We start from the raw sequence: 15,281 nt of genomic DNA on the forward strand, positions 1-15,281 counted from the left end.
GTTTAGACAGAGTGTTTAGTTTTTTAGAGTGTTTTGGAAATCTTCCATTATCTATTCTGTTTACGTGCCCATAATAAATTAATTATCTTCTCTCTATATCTTCCATTACTGTTCCTTCTATCCCCATCGAATTTTTGATATCTTTATTTTTTATCCGATTTTTTTTTAGATATCCTTAACGATCTTCTAATTGCATCCATTTCTACTGCTTGAACTTTTTTCCAGTTTTCTTTTCTGTCACTCTCCATGTTTGTGCTCCATATAAGAAACTTTGATCATGGTCTCATAGATATTAAATTTTCTCTTGAATATTATAATTTTCTTAAAAACTTTAGTCTTGATTTAATTGAATTTATATTTATGTAAATATTACTTTTGCTCAATTCAAAGCTAAAAACCTTCTATACGAAGATTATAATATTCTTGTTTATATATATGAATATCTATACTTGCATCAATATAAATTCAATCAAATCAAGATTAAAATTTTTCTAAGAAGATTATAATCTTGTTTATATTTATGAGAATAGGTAGTCTCTTGATATAAAAGATTAATTTTTTTCTATATCAAATTTCCTGCATGCGAAAGACACAACGAATATTTCAAGATCACATTAATCATTTGCTAAATATACTATTAAAATAATTTCCGGAGGGAGGGGGGGGCGGGGGGTTAAAAATAATTTCTTATATTATTTAAGATAGTTAATTACTAAAGGAAATCAAAACGATCGATCACCGCCTTACGTCACCGCCGCGGCTATTGTGTCGCATCCTGTTTCAATCGTGCATTGTCATTTCCCCGATAGCTCGGAACGGGGCCCGCTAGAAAAGGGGGAGATACGACAAAAAAAAAAAAGAAGCGAGAATCCTGAAGTAATTCGCAATCATGCGTGAACAGCTGACACTGGAGATTAGGTAAACTACGCGCCTCGCGCTGGCGATTTGCGCTAAATCGCTTTACCCGGCTTGAAAACGCACGACAAGAAGCGCACAATCTGTGCTCGAGCGATGACGCCGCACAGAAACTGGCGGCGAGAAAAGATCACGTCGGTTTTCTCCCATTACCTTAATTGCGTGCTCCGCAAGCAAAGATGTGTGTCGTTTGCGGCTACTATTTTGCTGAAAACACCTTATGACACTACGCACCTGTAATTAAATCGTCAACCATCCCGGCACACAATGCAGTATCCAATCCCCCACTAGTTTCTTTGCACTAGTTTCATGTATTTATTGAAACGAATAAAAAGAAATAATTCAGTAGCTATTAATTTTTGTTTTTTTTTTTTTTTTATGATGTTGCGTCATACTAATCGCAAGAGGAAAGAAAATTTTACGTATCCTTTTACTAATAAACACCCAAATGTTTAGATATTGAATTTCGAATGTGTACTTATGGCGTAATAATAGAAGAAAATTCCATTGCCATCCTTTTATATCCAGAATTACTTCCACTCTTTTTGATATGATGAATCTCCGGTTTCATCTCCGGCATTAAGAGAATTTTCAACGATCTCTCTCTGACAGAGAGAAACCTTGGAGGATCATTCGATGCTTATTATAATCGCGGCTGAGCGAATGATAAAGAAAAATGATTGCGCGACAGCGAGGTGGAAGAAACAACAAACGAATTTGACCCATTCAGCTTGTGCTCATCGAGGAACAACGAGAACACGGTGTACAAGCATGGAGCGTGCTCGTAAAAGCGCGGCAATAAAGTCGACCTAAGACTGTGCCCATCGTCCGGTATTATTTGGGCGTGAATCGGAGGCGTGGTGAAAGGCTCTTACGGTGCGACGATTGGTCGCCGGCGACGATGGGCACCAGTGGCCAAGGACCGTGGGTTTGTCTTGCCGTACCGTCCAATTCTACCGCAAGCATGTGGACGACGTACCCGGGTGCGCGAGCACACCCGGGTAGTGCTACCTGTGGTATCGGAGATTGGTGGGAGTGCCCGGCCGTTAGTTACCCCGATACCCCATCCCCGAGAGACTTAGTCAGGATCAGCGCGCCGATCAGTCGACACATCCATTTCAGTGTGACACAGACACGAGTGATCGCGGCCATCGCGTCTCGGATCTGTCGGGGAAAAGAGACGAGGAAAGAGAAGAGCTCGCGGTTGGGCCCGACGGGCCTGTACCACGAGCCGAAGTTCCGGGATTAAATGGACCCGATCAATGTACTCATCCAGCAGACCAGGAACATTTGTACGACTTGTGTTTATTTGCATGTACCGTTGCGCGAATCGTTTGGTGAATTGTTAGGCGAGACGTAAGAAGAGAGACGTTGTGAGATTAATCGGGCGGAGGAGGACGGTCGATATTACGGTTTTTACCGGATGGCTTGGTGAGGTGCGGTAGTGACGTTTGCGATACTCGGTGCTGGAGCGAACTCATCGAAATTGTCTTGCGGTGGTTTGGTTCGGCTGAAATGACGGTTACTACCACTAATTTCTCGATGATGCGACCATGTTTCACTGGATATTCCTTTCAAGGTTTGTCTTTCCGTCGCAGTTGGTTGAAATTCTTCAACCAACAATATTTTCGCAAATTCGTAGGATTGGTGCTCGCATTAGTTTTACAACCTGAATAGTATTCTCATTTTCTTAGATTGCATAATCATTACATTTGGATTTAATATTATCTCTAAGTAGTTAATTAATATGAAAGAAATATTTTAATAATAGATATTTAAGTGATAGAGACATAGAGATTCAAAGAGATTCTTTATTTGATCTACAAAATTGTATCTTTATTATCTTAAATCTTGGTAAAATTTTGCATTAAACGCGATAGTAAAAAATTAAAGCAATATTAAGTAAAATAATCCCAGATTTAAAAAAATGAGAATAATAATTATTAGTGCTTTAATTATTTAATTATTAATGCTTTATTTATAGTATATATTAATATTGTAGTATTGTCTTTATTAATTATTTTTTTGACAAAGTATTGTATTATGAAGAAAAATTATCAAGTCAATATAGAAAACTATTCATATAAGTGAGCCTTGAAATACGAATTAGTACCTTAAATCTTCCCATTGTAAAATGAGATCTTCCCTTGATTTTTCTCAAAAGATTCATATGACACTGGCAATAGTTCCAAACCGAGCGAAACATCAAAGTTAAAAGCACAATGAGTTGTAGAGTATCTGCTGTGACAACGCCTTAAGAAAAATGAGAAAGTCATTTTTCTTGACTTCTATCCTTGACCTATTCATATTTATATGGTATCTGTCTTTTTCTTCATTACATTCCGAGATTTTGTGCTGTCTAAAGAAAATGAAAAGCTCTAACAATAGGAATATCTAACTAAATGAAATGTTCCCTTGCAATTTAGATAGAGAGAATTTTTTCATAATTTATCAAAATGTAGGAGTTTGATAAATTATTAAAAATATATTTTCCTTCATTTATTTCAGTCGCTTCAGTTAATCTTTCAAACAATCTTCTGTATTTCTCTCTTTATGACCCTTTTTCTCTGTCTCTTTCATAACATATGTACTTACAGTTCATATACACTAGACATTTACTTTTCTTATGTGTTTGTCCGTGATTTGATTTATCGTGTTATTCGTCCTCGTCAGTCAATCGTTTAGGGTCCGATCATGCACGCTCAATTCTTCTTGGAATTTTATCTCTCTCGGAAAAACAGGAAAATACAATGGGTACATCTTCAACAAAATTGCTGATTAATAAATTAAACTCGATATCTCTCATAAAATTTATATAATTATTTAGTCATTTGTTTGCTTCAGAAACAGTAAGAGCATCTCTCATTCGAAGCGGAGAGATTATAAAATACGATTTTTTTCTATGTATCTGGATTTTGTTCGACTTGTCATTTATTATCGTCGTAAATTTTACCATTGTCCAACTCTCCGAGGTGTCTTTTGCATCTTTTGCGCCCAGGATAGTAAAAAAAAAAGGTGTGAGGAAAAAAAAAGTTCCGCGGACGTATCGTTCCGTCACGAACAAAAAAATACAGACGAGGTGCGTTTAACGACGAGGTTTGTAAAATTAAATAACACGATTTGTCAAGTGTCCGAGCGCGCGATGTCCCGGGCGTAATTAGCGCGTGCAATTAGCCGCTTGATGATTTGCCAGTTGGAAGCGAGATACGAAAGCGCGTGTGCTCGCGGAAATCACGGCGGTAAATGATGGCGGACGATTAGCACTCGACTCAACGAATGCGCTTCCGTAAAATCCACGCAGAAGAGTTTTCAATGATGGTCATTAATTACTTCGTCGCGGTGCGCAGGTTTTTTTCTTCTTCTTCTTCTTCTTTTTTTTTTGCCTCCATGATTCCGTCATTATGATGATTTATGAGTCGCGCCGCGGTTTTCTGAGCTAGAAGCTTTTCCTCCTTCTGGAAAGCGAGCTAGCTCGAGTTGAGGGGCCAGGCCGAGATGCTGAAAGCCCGGTTAAGATTAATGAAATTTTCACGCAGCTCCGATTTATTAATTAAACAATCGGCCGGAGCGGAAGCTGCTCCGCGGGAGCGAGATCGTTATCGGCGGACGTACGCGCGGTTTTTCGAGCATCGATTGCACCCGCGGCGACGATGCATGGCTACGGTTATGCAAGCGTTCTGCGCAATCGGATAGCGGTTTCCTTTTTCTGCGGAGCGCTTTTTACCGAAGTCCGCCTACCCTTTGTCTCGAGCGACAAAGTGTTTTACGCGGAAATGTGTTTAATTACGAACGAAAGCGTGTGACCGTACCCAGTCGCGTTTCCCGCCTCTCGATGACGACGACGACGACGACGACGACGACGACGACGACGACGACGACGACGAAGATGAGGCCATCATTTCCATATTTCCGCTACGGGAGATTTTTTCCGATTGTGAAAGTGCAACATTGCACGTTACTTTATCTCTCTCTTCTCTCTCTCTCTCTCTCTCTCTCTCTCTCTCTCTCTCTCTCTCTCTCTCGCGATCGGTCCCGATTATTTCATTGCGAATTAACGCTTTTATAATTCTTCTTGTTAGCGAAAGATTTGCTTACCAGGCGACGTTTTGCACCCGGATTGGAAAAGTGAAAGCCGCGGGATCAGTCATCCGCTTCCTTCTCGCCGCGAGCTCTCTCTGTAAACGATTAATAATTTGCCAACGCGGTAGGCGTTGAAAACCGCAGAATTAATTTAATCTGCATCGATACACTGACACAAGTAATACTTACTTAGCATATCGACGGTCATCGAGTGATTGCATACACCGATTTATACTTCCGTCCAATTTTATAAAATTCCTAAAGGAAGATGTTTTTTCTTTCTATCTAATCTTCTGATGACGCAGCGTGTTTACTTGTTAATTTGTCTACATGTAATAGTTTAAAAAACGTCACGCAAAATAATGAGGAGACTTTCCTTTTCTCGTGAACGCTAAACGCTATAAGCAATTATTACAAATCGATTAATTATTTGTATTAATTTCATGTATTGTTTCATGTATTGTTATTATTATTATAAATCCTTTGGCGAAATTTTGATACTCTTATCATCATGAGCCAGGAGATCTCTTGTTGCACAATGCGCTCTGTTAAAAACATCGATATTTAAGTCCGCTTGGTATGAATAAGATCAATAGCTAATAAGTCGATTACGTTAACACTATACGTAGCGTGTTGTAACAACAATAAGCTATTAACGATAAAAGCACGCCGATCGCCGTCTCGCCTGGACGATCTGATTTTTCGTTGCGCTGTCATTGAGATACTCTTTTTTTTTTTTCCGTCGATTATCGTCTTGTATGAGCGAGCGCGTTTTTCCTTAATGTTCGAACACGCGATTGCGCGTCTCTTTTTTCACTCATCCAATCAGTACAACTCGTTCGTTTCGTTCTCACCGTTCTTATCCTCAATTGTAATTTTATCGCTTTAAAATACGAGTTCTGTTCTTTAGAGCGACCGGAGGATAACCAGGATAGAAATTCGCGAAGAATCCCAAAACGAAGACATTCGCAATCAAAAATCGCGTATCGACGTTATAAAATTGCTCGTTTCTTCAAGAAATTTACAGTGTTAAAACAACTACGCGCCTAATAAAAATCGCAATGGTTCTATTTCCTGGACCGTGCGCTTTCTTCTCTCTCTCTCTCTCTCTCTCTCTCTCTCTCTCTCTCTCTCTGTCTTTCTCTCTCTCTCTCTCTCTCTACGAATCGGGCTCTCGAGATCGTCGTCGTGTAACGCGAAATTAAATAAGCCAAGCAAATTATACGCTATCATTGTTGTACGTCGTAAACCGCGCCGGGATTTATTGGACTTATCGGTAGTTACGGCGTGTTCGCTTTATTCGCTCCAGCCGCCCTCACTTATAACTCTCTCTCTCTTTCTCTCTCCCCTCATCTCTTTTTCTCTTTCTTTATCTCTCTCTTCCGTTTTGAGAGAACGAGAGAAAGAGAGAGAGAGAGAGAGAGAGAGAGAGAGAGAGAGAGAGAGAGAGAGAGAGCGAGCGAGAGAAAACGAAGGAGAAAGAGAGAGAAAGAGAAGTCAAATCGAGCACGCGGTGCACAGCGATAAATCCAGATTGCTCTCTTTATACGCCGTCCAATAACCGCCGCACCGCCGACAATCATCGGTTTTTCTCTCTCTTTCTGTCTCTCTCTCTCTGTCTCTCTCTCTCTTTTCCTCTTTTTCTCGACTTCCGGTAGGCACGGAAATCAAAGCTGACCGAAGGACGATTGCTCAATCGCGCAACCTCCGCAAACGCGATTGAAATGGGAGAGGAAAAAAAAAAAAATAATTCGGAAGGGAAAATCGAATGTCGTTAACACCTGAAGTGAAATTAGTGGCATCTACCTTGATTATGGGGACGAATGTGAAAGAAGCGGCACTGTTTGTTGTTGCAGACATCGGATCGATACCAGGCCAGGGACGCGTAAATCAGCTCGGTGGAGTCTTCATCAACGGGCGACCGCTGCCTAATCACATCAGACTGAAAATCGTCGAGATGGCCGCAGCGGGGATCAGGCCGTGCGTTATATCAAGGTGTCGTATTAAATCTTTTCGGATAACTAACTGCATCTGGTATCTTAAAATAAAAATATAGATTTGTAAAAGTATAAATTTAATAAAGATATAAATTTGTAAAGATATAAATTTAAAAGTATAAATTTAATAAAGATATAAATTTGTAAAAATATATATTTGCAAAGATTTATAAAAAAAAAATATATATATAATCTATAAACATACAGATTTATAAATTGCAAATAATTTTACAAATTGAATCTAAACTGATCCGTATATTTTTTTTTTAACGCTTTCCGGAGGACAGACAGTTGAGAGTGTCCCACGGATGTGTGTCGAAGATTCTAAACCGTTACCAAGAAACTGGTAGCATCAGACCTGGAGTCATCGGTGGAAGCAAACCACGTGTAGCCACGCCGGAAGTGGAGGCAAGAATCGAAGAGTATAAGCGGGACAATCCGGGTATGTTTTCGTGGGAAATTAGGGATCGGCTGATCAAAGAGGGCATCTGCGAGCGGACCAGCGCGCCGAGCGTGTCCGCGATTTCTCGACTTCTCAGGGGTCGCGATTCCGAAGACGACGTTAAACTAGGTGACGGTGAGAGATCTCAATAACACTTACCGCCCTAAGTAATTAACGTAACAAGCACTTAAGAAATCAGGAGTGATAAATAGAATTTGGAGTATAAACCTTGCATGCTTTGTCCAAGAAATATATGTCTATCTGGAAAAAAAATATTTACTGCAATTACTTATTATCACGCAAATTGCATTTTCCATTCGATTGATTAGCGGGATTCTGAATATATGATGAAAAAGTTATGCTACAAACTAAATTTCGAAGACAGCCAATTGATCAGGTCTGTGCTCCAAATAACATTCATCTTGATATTTTAATTTAAGCGTATTCTTAAATTGAAAAATCTCCAAGATTTCACATAGAGTTAATTAATATTTTTAAGAACAACGATAACTCGGCACTTGTGTCATTATCACTTTGATGGAAAGACGCGAGGGCTTTGAAGTCTATTCGATCGGTCGCGTTAATGGTGGCGGCGGGGTTTCTTGAGCGGGTGTCCATCCGCCCTCTCGCTGTCCGAGTTTCTTCCCGCGTCCTAACGGAGATTGATGATCGCCGACGAATCGGCGAGTATCCTTGCACGGAATTGGATTATAACGACATCGGCTCGCATGCGAGACCGAGTCGAGTCCGGCGTCGTTCGTTACACGACGCCTCTTAAAATTGAATCAGTCGCTTATCACGTTTCTTGCAGTCACCGTCGTGAACCATCGTGAAGCATCGAGACGAGGTATGATTTTATAAAAATTATTTGCATCGTACGTATGACGTTAATGAAAAAAGCTGGAGAAGCAGCAGATATAGTTACAAGAGAATTTTTACCTTCTGAATTTGTGATTTATTACCTGTGTGCGGTGTAACTCTTTGGAATTTGCTGTTCCTAGGAAGGAAACAATACAGGTAGCCTTACTTTGCTGCCTTGCACGAACATTCATTTCACTTGGGATTCAATACCATTTCGTTCCTTTGAATATTTTAAGGAAAAACTCGAGTACATTTTGAGTACATTTTTAAGGACGGAATTAAGGACGGACCTCCCATCGTACTTTCGTACAGTACGACGGGAGGAATTGCAAACCGCGCGCGTTTGAAACATCGTCTCGTCCGACGTCACCAGGACGTCATTGTTCGTCGAATCACCCACTATTTGACCCAGTTGGATCCCTGGAAGTTCGAGGATACCGCGAACGCGATTTCGCGTGCGGTGAAAGGATCTCCGCATCCGCGGCACGCCTCATCACTTGGCCCACACGATGGACCACCGTGTGGGACCCGTTTGCTGCTCGCCCCGGCAACGGTGAATGAGTAAATTAAATGCTCGCGTATTAATCGACCGTGCCCACGTTTCTCGGTCTCGGAAATTGCGGGTTCGCCTCCGGTGCGCCGTGGTCGGCTCGCCTCCCTCCAGTAGCCGGGCCGACCGCAACCGTCCGACGGGCTCTGTAATTTCCTCGCCGCCCGGTACATGCCCACGTGTGTACGTGGCGCGAGCCCGGTAGGGCAGGTTGCACGTGAAGATGTGGGACCTTACACGCGTGCAAGAGTGTTGATCGTCCTCGAGAAAATCGACGGCCGATGAAGGATGTGCGCCTGCCGACTCACTCATCAATTGGGACTCCCTTCGCCTCACCTTTCTCAGCGTTCGCAGTAAAAAAATATGTAAACGCGTAAAAAGATTGTTTTAAACAAAATCCTCTTGCTATATATTTTTATCTACATAAAACTGAAAAGCTGAAAATAAAAATTAAGGAGATTCATTGAATTTGGATATATATATATATATATATATGTGTGTGTGTGTGTGTGTGTGTGTGTGTGTGTGTGTGTGTGTGTGTGTGTGTGTAATTAAAATAATATTTTGATAGATAATGATAAATAAATATTGTACTTGTGGAAAGCCTAAAAAGATCTAGAATTTCGATGTTGCCGTAGAATGTCCCGTAGAAATTCCACCAAACGCGGATACAAATTGGCATCTCGTTCGGAGAAGGGGAGTCTTTTCACTCTGCTGACAAGATAAATGAATTGTGTACAGTCACGGATCCATCCTAGAATCGTCTGGGAGGCTACTAAGCCGGCAAAGATGAAAGAGACCACAGTTGGAAGGAGGGGATGGAGAGGATTCTTGAGTCTGTAAGTCGATCGTTCTGACGGTCGGGCGCCCGTCGAAAAAAAAAAAAAAAAAAATAGAAAAACTGGGGCAGAAATAACACGACCTCGCGGAGGGGTGAGGAACGAAAAGGGACACCGTCTATTAAACGCCCACGAAATCGCGAGTGTGTGAGTCGAGCTGCTGAAACTGTCGAGATGAAGTGACGCCTTTGTTCGGCGAACGTGTCGGATTGTTTTTCTCGCGTACGAATCGTGTCGCACGGTATAAGTATCCATGTAAGTTGAGGGATGTCAACTGCGGGCGAGGAAGGAATGCGACATTCTAATGTCGGGGATTGACTTTGCGAAGACGAATAATTAATCTCGCATACATTGACTCGATAACAGTAAACATCCTATCCTATTTACCAACGTACGTTGATTTGTCATGAAATATCTCCTCTTCACATTAATAAGAAAGGGATAGAGATCGTGGCTCTTTAATTAAACTGTGTACATGGTGGAATAAAATATCGATGCAATTTTTTTTACATTTATAATTTTAGATGCTTCATTTTTTTATAATCTCACGTCAAATGTACAATCTAGCGCAATAATAATTACGTATATGCCTTCTCTTTGACAGAGATATCACGCAGAATTTCCGCGTGGTCATTACAGTTGTCGTTTTTGTCGTTGTGAACGATACCCGGTTCATCCACAGGCGAATCGAAAAAAATCAGAACAGAAATTATATGCCTCGCAGGGTTAAGCGTTCGCGATCAGTCAGTAATTCTTCAAGTTTTGAAACCTGATATTAGCCGCAGGATGAATGATTACCAGGTTTGCTGCGACCGGCACTAGAACGGAGTCGTGATAAATCTGTTATCACACCATGATTTTTCATCGCAAAACGCCATTGTTTGAATTAAACATTTTTCAGAAATAATCATAAAGTGTACCTTATAAACTACGTATAGTTACATTGTGATTTACTAGCTGTTTGCTGAAAAAAATTCTATTTTTATGCAAAAAACATCCAAAATATAAAAATATGTAAAATGTGAATCGCCAATGTATGTGAACAATAATCGTGATGTCAACTATCTATCTAAACAAGATCGAGATCTCGATCGCTCCACCTTTATTTGTATTTTTGTCGCTCGATACTCGAGTAATACTCCATTCCATCGTTGCATTTCAAGGGAAGGGAATGATTACCTATGAGGTCCTGGCGAGGCTTTTGTCGAGGCTATTTTTGATCGCACGTGGACACGTGGCACAATCGTGGCCTCAAGTTTGTTGGACCACGTCGTCGCTCACACTATTTCCATCCGCACGCGGATAGGTGTCGGTGAATTTGACGAAACACGAAACAGAGAAGAGAAAGAGAGAGAGAGAGAGAGAAAGAGAGAGAGAGAGAGAGAGAGAGAGAGGAAGAGAGAGAGGGAAAGGAAGAGAGGGAGAGAGAGAGAAAGAGAGAAAACGGAATGAGCTGGAGGCGGAGGTGGATGGAAAAAAAGCACGACGACGGCCGGGAATAGAGCCCGTGTCGAATTTGCATTAACGCGGCCCGTCCCGGCGTCAGGCGTCGTCGCCCGATTAGTCGCGCGCCGTGTAAACTCGAGAAACCGACGACAATCCCAAAATGCACATCGCGGCGGGATTGCACCGCGGAGCACAGCGCACGCGGAAGCAAAAAGTCACCGCCGCGTCTTCAACGTCTGCGCATCACGTGCTTCCTCGCCGCGTTTCCTCGTGATGAGAAATAGGCGCGAAAAAATGCCTATTTTGAGAACTGGAATGTATTCGGACGTAAATGAACAATGTAATCGAAAAAGAATTTTATTAAGCTACAAAGACATACAAATATAAATAAAAAATATATATACATTTTTTATGAAATATGTAATTTTTTAATAAAAATTAAATTCATAAAAATCACACACACACACACACACACACACACACACACACACACACACACACACACACATGTGTCGTGTCATATATTACGATATATATGCGTATGTGCGTCTGGGTGTATGTGATTTTCTTCAAAGCAAATTTTTTTCGAACGTTTATATACCTTTAAAATATAACTTTAAAGTTAATTTAATTCTTGCTTCGTGCGATCTTCACGTTCGTGTGATCTTCTGTCGTGTCACTTGCACCTAGCGACGGAGCTTACTTGTAAATACGAGCTCGCATTGCCGGCTCGCAGTTTGCTTTTGAAGAATCATTCCAACGTGAATCTTAAACGTAAACCTTTTATCACATTTCATATTTTTCTCACATTTTTTTTCACATTCTTCTTGTAGGCAAAACGAGTTCAGGGTCTGATTGTGAGAGCGAACCGGGAATCCCGTTGAAAAGAAAGCAGCGCAGGAGCAGGACTACCTTTACGGCTCATCAGCTGGATGAGCTGGAACGAGCATTCGAGAAGACCCAGTATCCTGACATCTACGTCAGAGAGGAACTCGCCCAGAGGACAAGATTGTCAGAGGCCAGAATCCAAGTGTGGTTCAGTAACAGGAGAGCTCGGCTGAGGAAACACATCTCTTCGTCGACGTCCGCTGGATACGTCAGCTCTGTCGCCTATCCTACTAGCTACGTCATTCATCCACCGGCACCGCCTCACCCTCACGCGGGGGCAGCCGTGCCGCCGGGTCATCCACATCCACACCCGCATCCGCATCCTCAGGGTCTGCCAGATGCTGCATTTTCCTCCGGCCAAGGTATGCGTGATAATAATAAATTTCATTCCCCTCTTAATTTTTATGAAAGTGTAACGCGAGTGCAAAAAAGCGAGATGACTCTTACACGTTCTATTTCAATTCCAGAGTTATACTCGTCTCATCACGCAACGGTGACTCATCAATTGGCAGCGGATTCCGCACGACTACCCTCTACCGTCGGCTCGTCCTCGACTTACACTTTTCCGGCCACGGTGACTTATCCCAATCTGCCGATACTGTCACCGGCCTCGTCGACGACCGCCCACATGGCTCATCAAGCTTCGACGTCATCCAGCTATCAGCAAACGAGCGGCCATCAGCTACCGCCGACTCCGAATTCTCTCGTCACCATGATGGGACCGAATTCCGGCAATTCCACTTCCGCTCCCGATCAGTTAGCCTCGTCGGAACTGCCAATCAGCTCGGTTTCACCTTCTCAGCAGCAACAGCCGCAGCAACAGCCGCAGCAACAGCCAGCGCAACAGACCAGTCAAGGAACCACGTCGCCGTCATGGAATCTCGCGATTACCGCCAGCGGCAGTAGAGTCAATCTGTCGAGTCCACCGACGAGTCTCCAACAACCCCACGCCTATAGCGCTCACCCTCATCAGGCTTTCGCCAGCCCCTACACCGCGCAGGGCTTTCAGCAACCACCTAGACCAGCGCCACAACCGTTCTGGTATTGAAGTACGATTTGATTATTATTGTCAACATTTAGCTTCGTGAGAGTTATAAACTGTCTGATATTCATGTGTATGACATATTAAAAATCGTGATAATAAAAGAAAGGCAATGATTTTAAAAGATTAAAATGATTAAAAACATTTTAATTACTGAGCCTATTTAAAAGATATCTTTGAAGGTTAAGTCAACGTGATTACATGATTACAGAAACTATTGTTGATATTGCTATTTGCATGTGACAATTTACACTAGCATTTAGATTTATAGTTAACAAATTCATAAAAGAAGCATAAAAGAAGAATGTTAGAGGAACAAATAATTCTATCGAGATAAGTTAAAATTGTTTCCTTGAAAGGAAAACAATGTGCGTGTATATACAAAATATATTAAGCAATGATTATATTTTACGTTATAAAATGTTGTGTACATAATACGATTTGTGATGCTTTACAATCACATATAGCTTTTAAACATCAGAAAATTATTCCCTACAAAGAATTACTAACATTCATTATACATTTTACAAAGTGAAACTGTAAATATATTTTTCCGTCGGTTTGTGGGTTTACTACATTTCCTTTTTCAATTCTTCTTGCAACATCTTATGTTTACAGTGCGACCAAAAATTTAGATTTTAAACTGTACCTACGTATAGTTTAAGACCTTATGTATACGAGCGATATTATTTGATTTTAAACAATGCAAAATGTTTCGGTGATGTACGGTAATCATACAGCATATGAAACATATGTGCATATTTCATATGTTTATTATGTTTATATACATGGTTGTGCATGCGAGTGAAACAATAACCTTAAAAATCAAAGTTAAAATTGTACTGTTCAAGATGAACATTGAATAATCCAACATGTAAAAAAATTTATTTGAAATAACTAATAAGTATTATTTTAAATATTTTTATATAATATATGTAATTTTGACGTATATATACATTATAGTATAGATTTATAGATGCTATAAACATTAATACATCACATCTTATATAATTTCTATATGTAAACAGATTACAAATTTAAAATATTATTTTTCTACTGCGTATATTTCAAATAAGGTATATTTTTATTTAATAACCATTTTGTACAGTACAATTATCTGGTGCTTTTCATTATTTAATCATAATACTTTAATAATTAACAAATAATCTCTTGTATACATATCTTGTATAAATGATTTGGCAATTTAGAAAACCTTTATTTTATTATTTCGTTATTTGTGTACATATTTAAGTTTATTAGATTAAATAACTAACCCAAATAGTGAAAACAGATTTTGCAAAGAGTTTATAATAAATTTGTTCCGCAGAATACCAAGAATAGTATAACAAAATCTGCTAGCAGATTGAGTGCAGAAATTGAGCAGTAATTGCCACACACATTTCGTAATCATTTAAATATATCACAATCATAAAATCATCGATTTGCTTGATTTTTATTAACAATCTGCTATCGGATTATCAGTAAATTTTACTGGCAAAACAGTTTAAATACTTTGCGTGGGAATCTGCTAACATCATACTACTACTAATCTTTTGCTTACTGAATAAGTTAAATAATTTAGTTAATGATCTTTTTATTATGATAAAATAATTACGTAGCGAGAAAATAACGAAGAATATATTTTTAAACTAAATTTTGTTTATTCAGGACGCTGCACCATGTTAGTGACAAACGATTTATAAACTGTACTTTTAAAATGTGAAATGTAATGATTAAGGGCACTACAACAGATTTTTAATTTTATTTAAGTGTGATTCTCGTCGTAGACTTTAAAAATATTCAACGACATAGATAAGGAGAAGAGAGACCCTTATATTGTACTATATTTCTAATTATATATGTTGATATTCAGGCAGAAGAGATATTGTATTTGATAAATAATTATAAAATAAAAACTAAAATGAAATCTTTGTAATTTTAATTTCCTTACAGCAGACATAATTCTTAACAGACTTGAGAGAAGAGAAAAATTATCTTTTATAGATATGAAAAAATAATCTTTGGCTTTTGGGAGAATTTTGACTCTCATTATCAATTCACTATCCAAAAATATCAATATATTATTCTTTAAGTATTTAAAAGCATTTTTATGACCAATAACAATATATACATCTGCATAATTCAGTGAATAATGGATATTTATATTAACTTCTTTCTTATCTTGGTTGTGATATACCTTGTGAGTAATCTGTAAGCTTCT

At 39.7% G+C, this 15,281-nt stretch overlaps 1 protein-coding gene across 4 annotated transcripts; it reads left to right on the top strand.

Moving 5' to 3' along the window:
• Positions 1 to 1,676: 1,676 nt before the first annotated feature.
• LOC105426319 (segmentation protein paired) lies at positions 1,677 to 14,988 on the top strand. 4 transcript variants are annotated; one of them, XM_011637480.3, is made up of 5 exons: positions 1,677 to 2,494; positions 6,852 to 6,990; positions 7,280 to 7,563; positions 11,964 to 12,380; positions 12,486 to 14,988. In XM_011637480.3, the coding sequence occupies exons 1-5, from the start codon at positions 2,431 to 2,433 to the stop codon at positions 13,064 to 13,066; spliced, it is 1,485 nt and encodes a 494-aa protein (XP_011635782.1). In that variant the 5' UTR covers positions 1,677 to 2,430; the 3' UTR covers positions 13,067 to 14,988. The 4 variants fall into 4 exon arrangements, with proteins under 4 accessions (XP_011635782.1, XP_011635783.1, XP_011635781.1 ...); XM_011637481.3 differs by having other exon boundaries at positions 1,677 to 2,207; positions 7,280 to 7,569; XM_011637479.3 differs by having other exon boundaries at positions 1,680 to 2,494; positions 7,280 to 7,569.
• Positions 14,989 to 15,281: the final 293 nt, after the last annotated feature.

Source organism: Pogonomyrmex barbatus, unplaced genomic scaffold, assembly GCF_055798465.1.
Source record: "Pogonomyrmex barbatus isolate J1 unplaced genomic scaffold, ASM5579846v1 scaffold3, whole genome shotgun sequence".
Taxonomy (NCBI): domain Eukaryota; kingdom Metazoa; phylum Arthropoda; class Insecta; order Hymenoptera; family Formicidae; genus Pogonomyrmex; species Pogonomyrmex barbatus.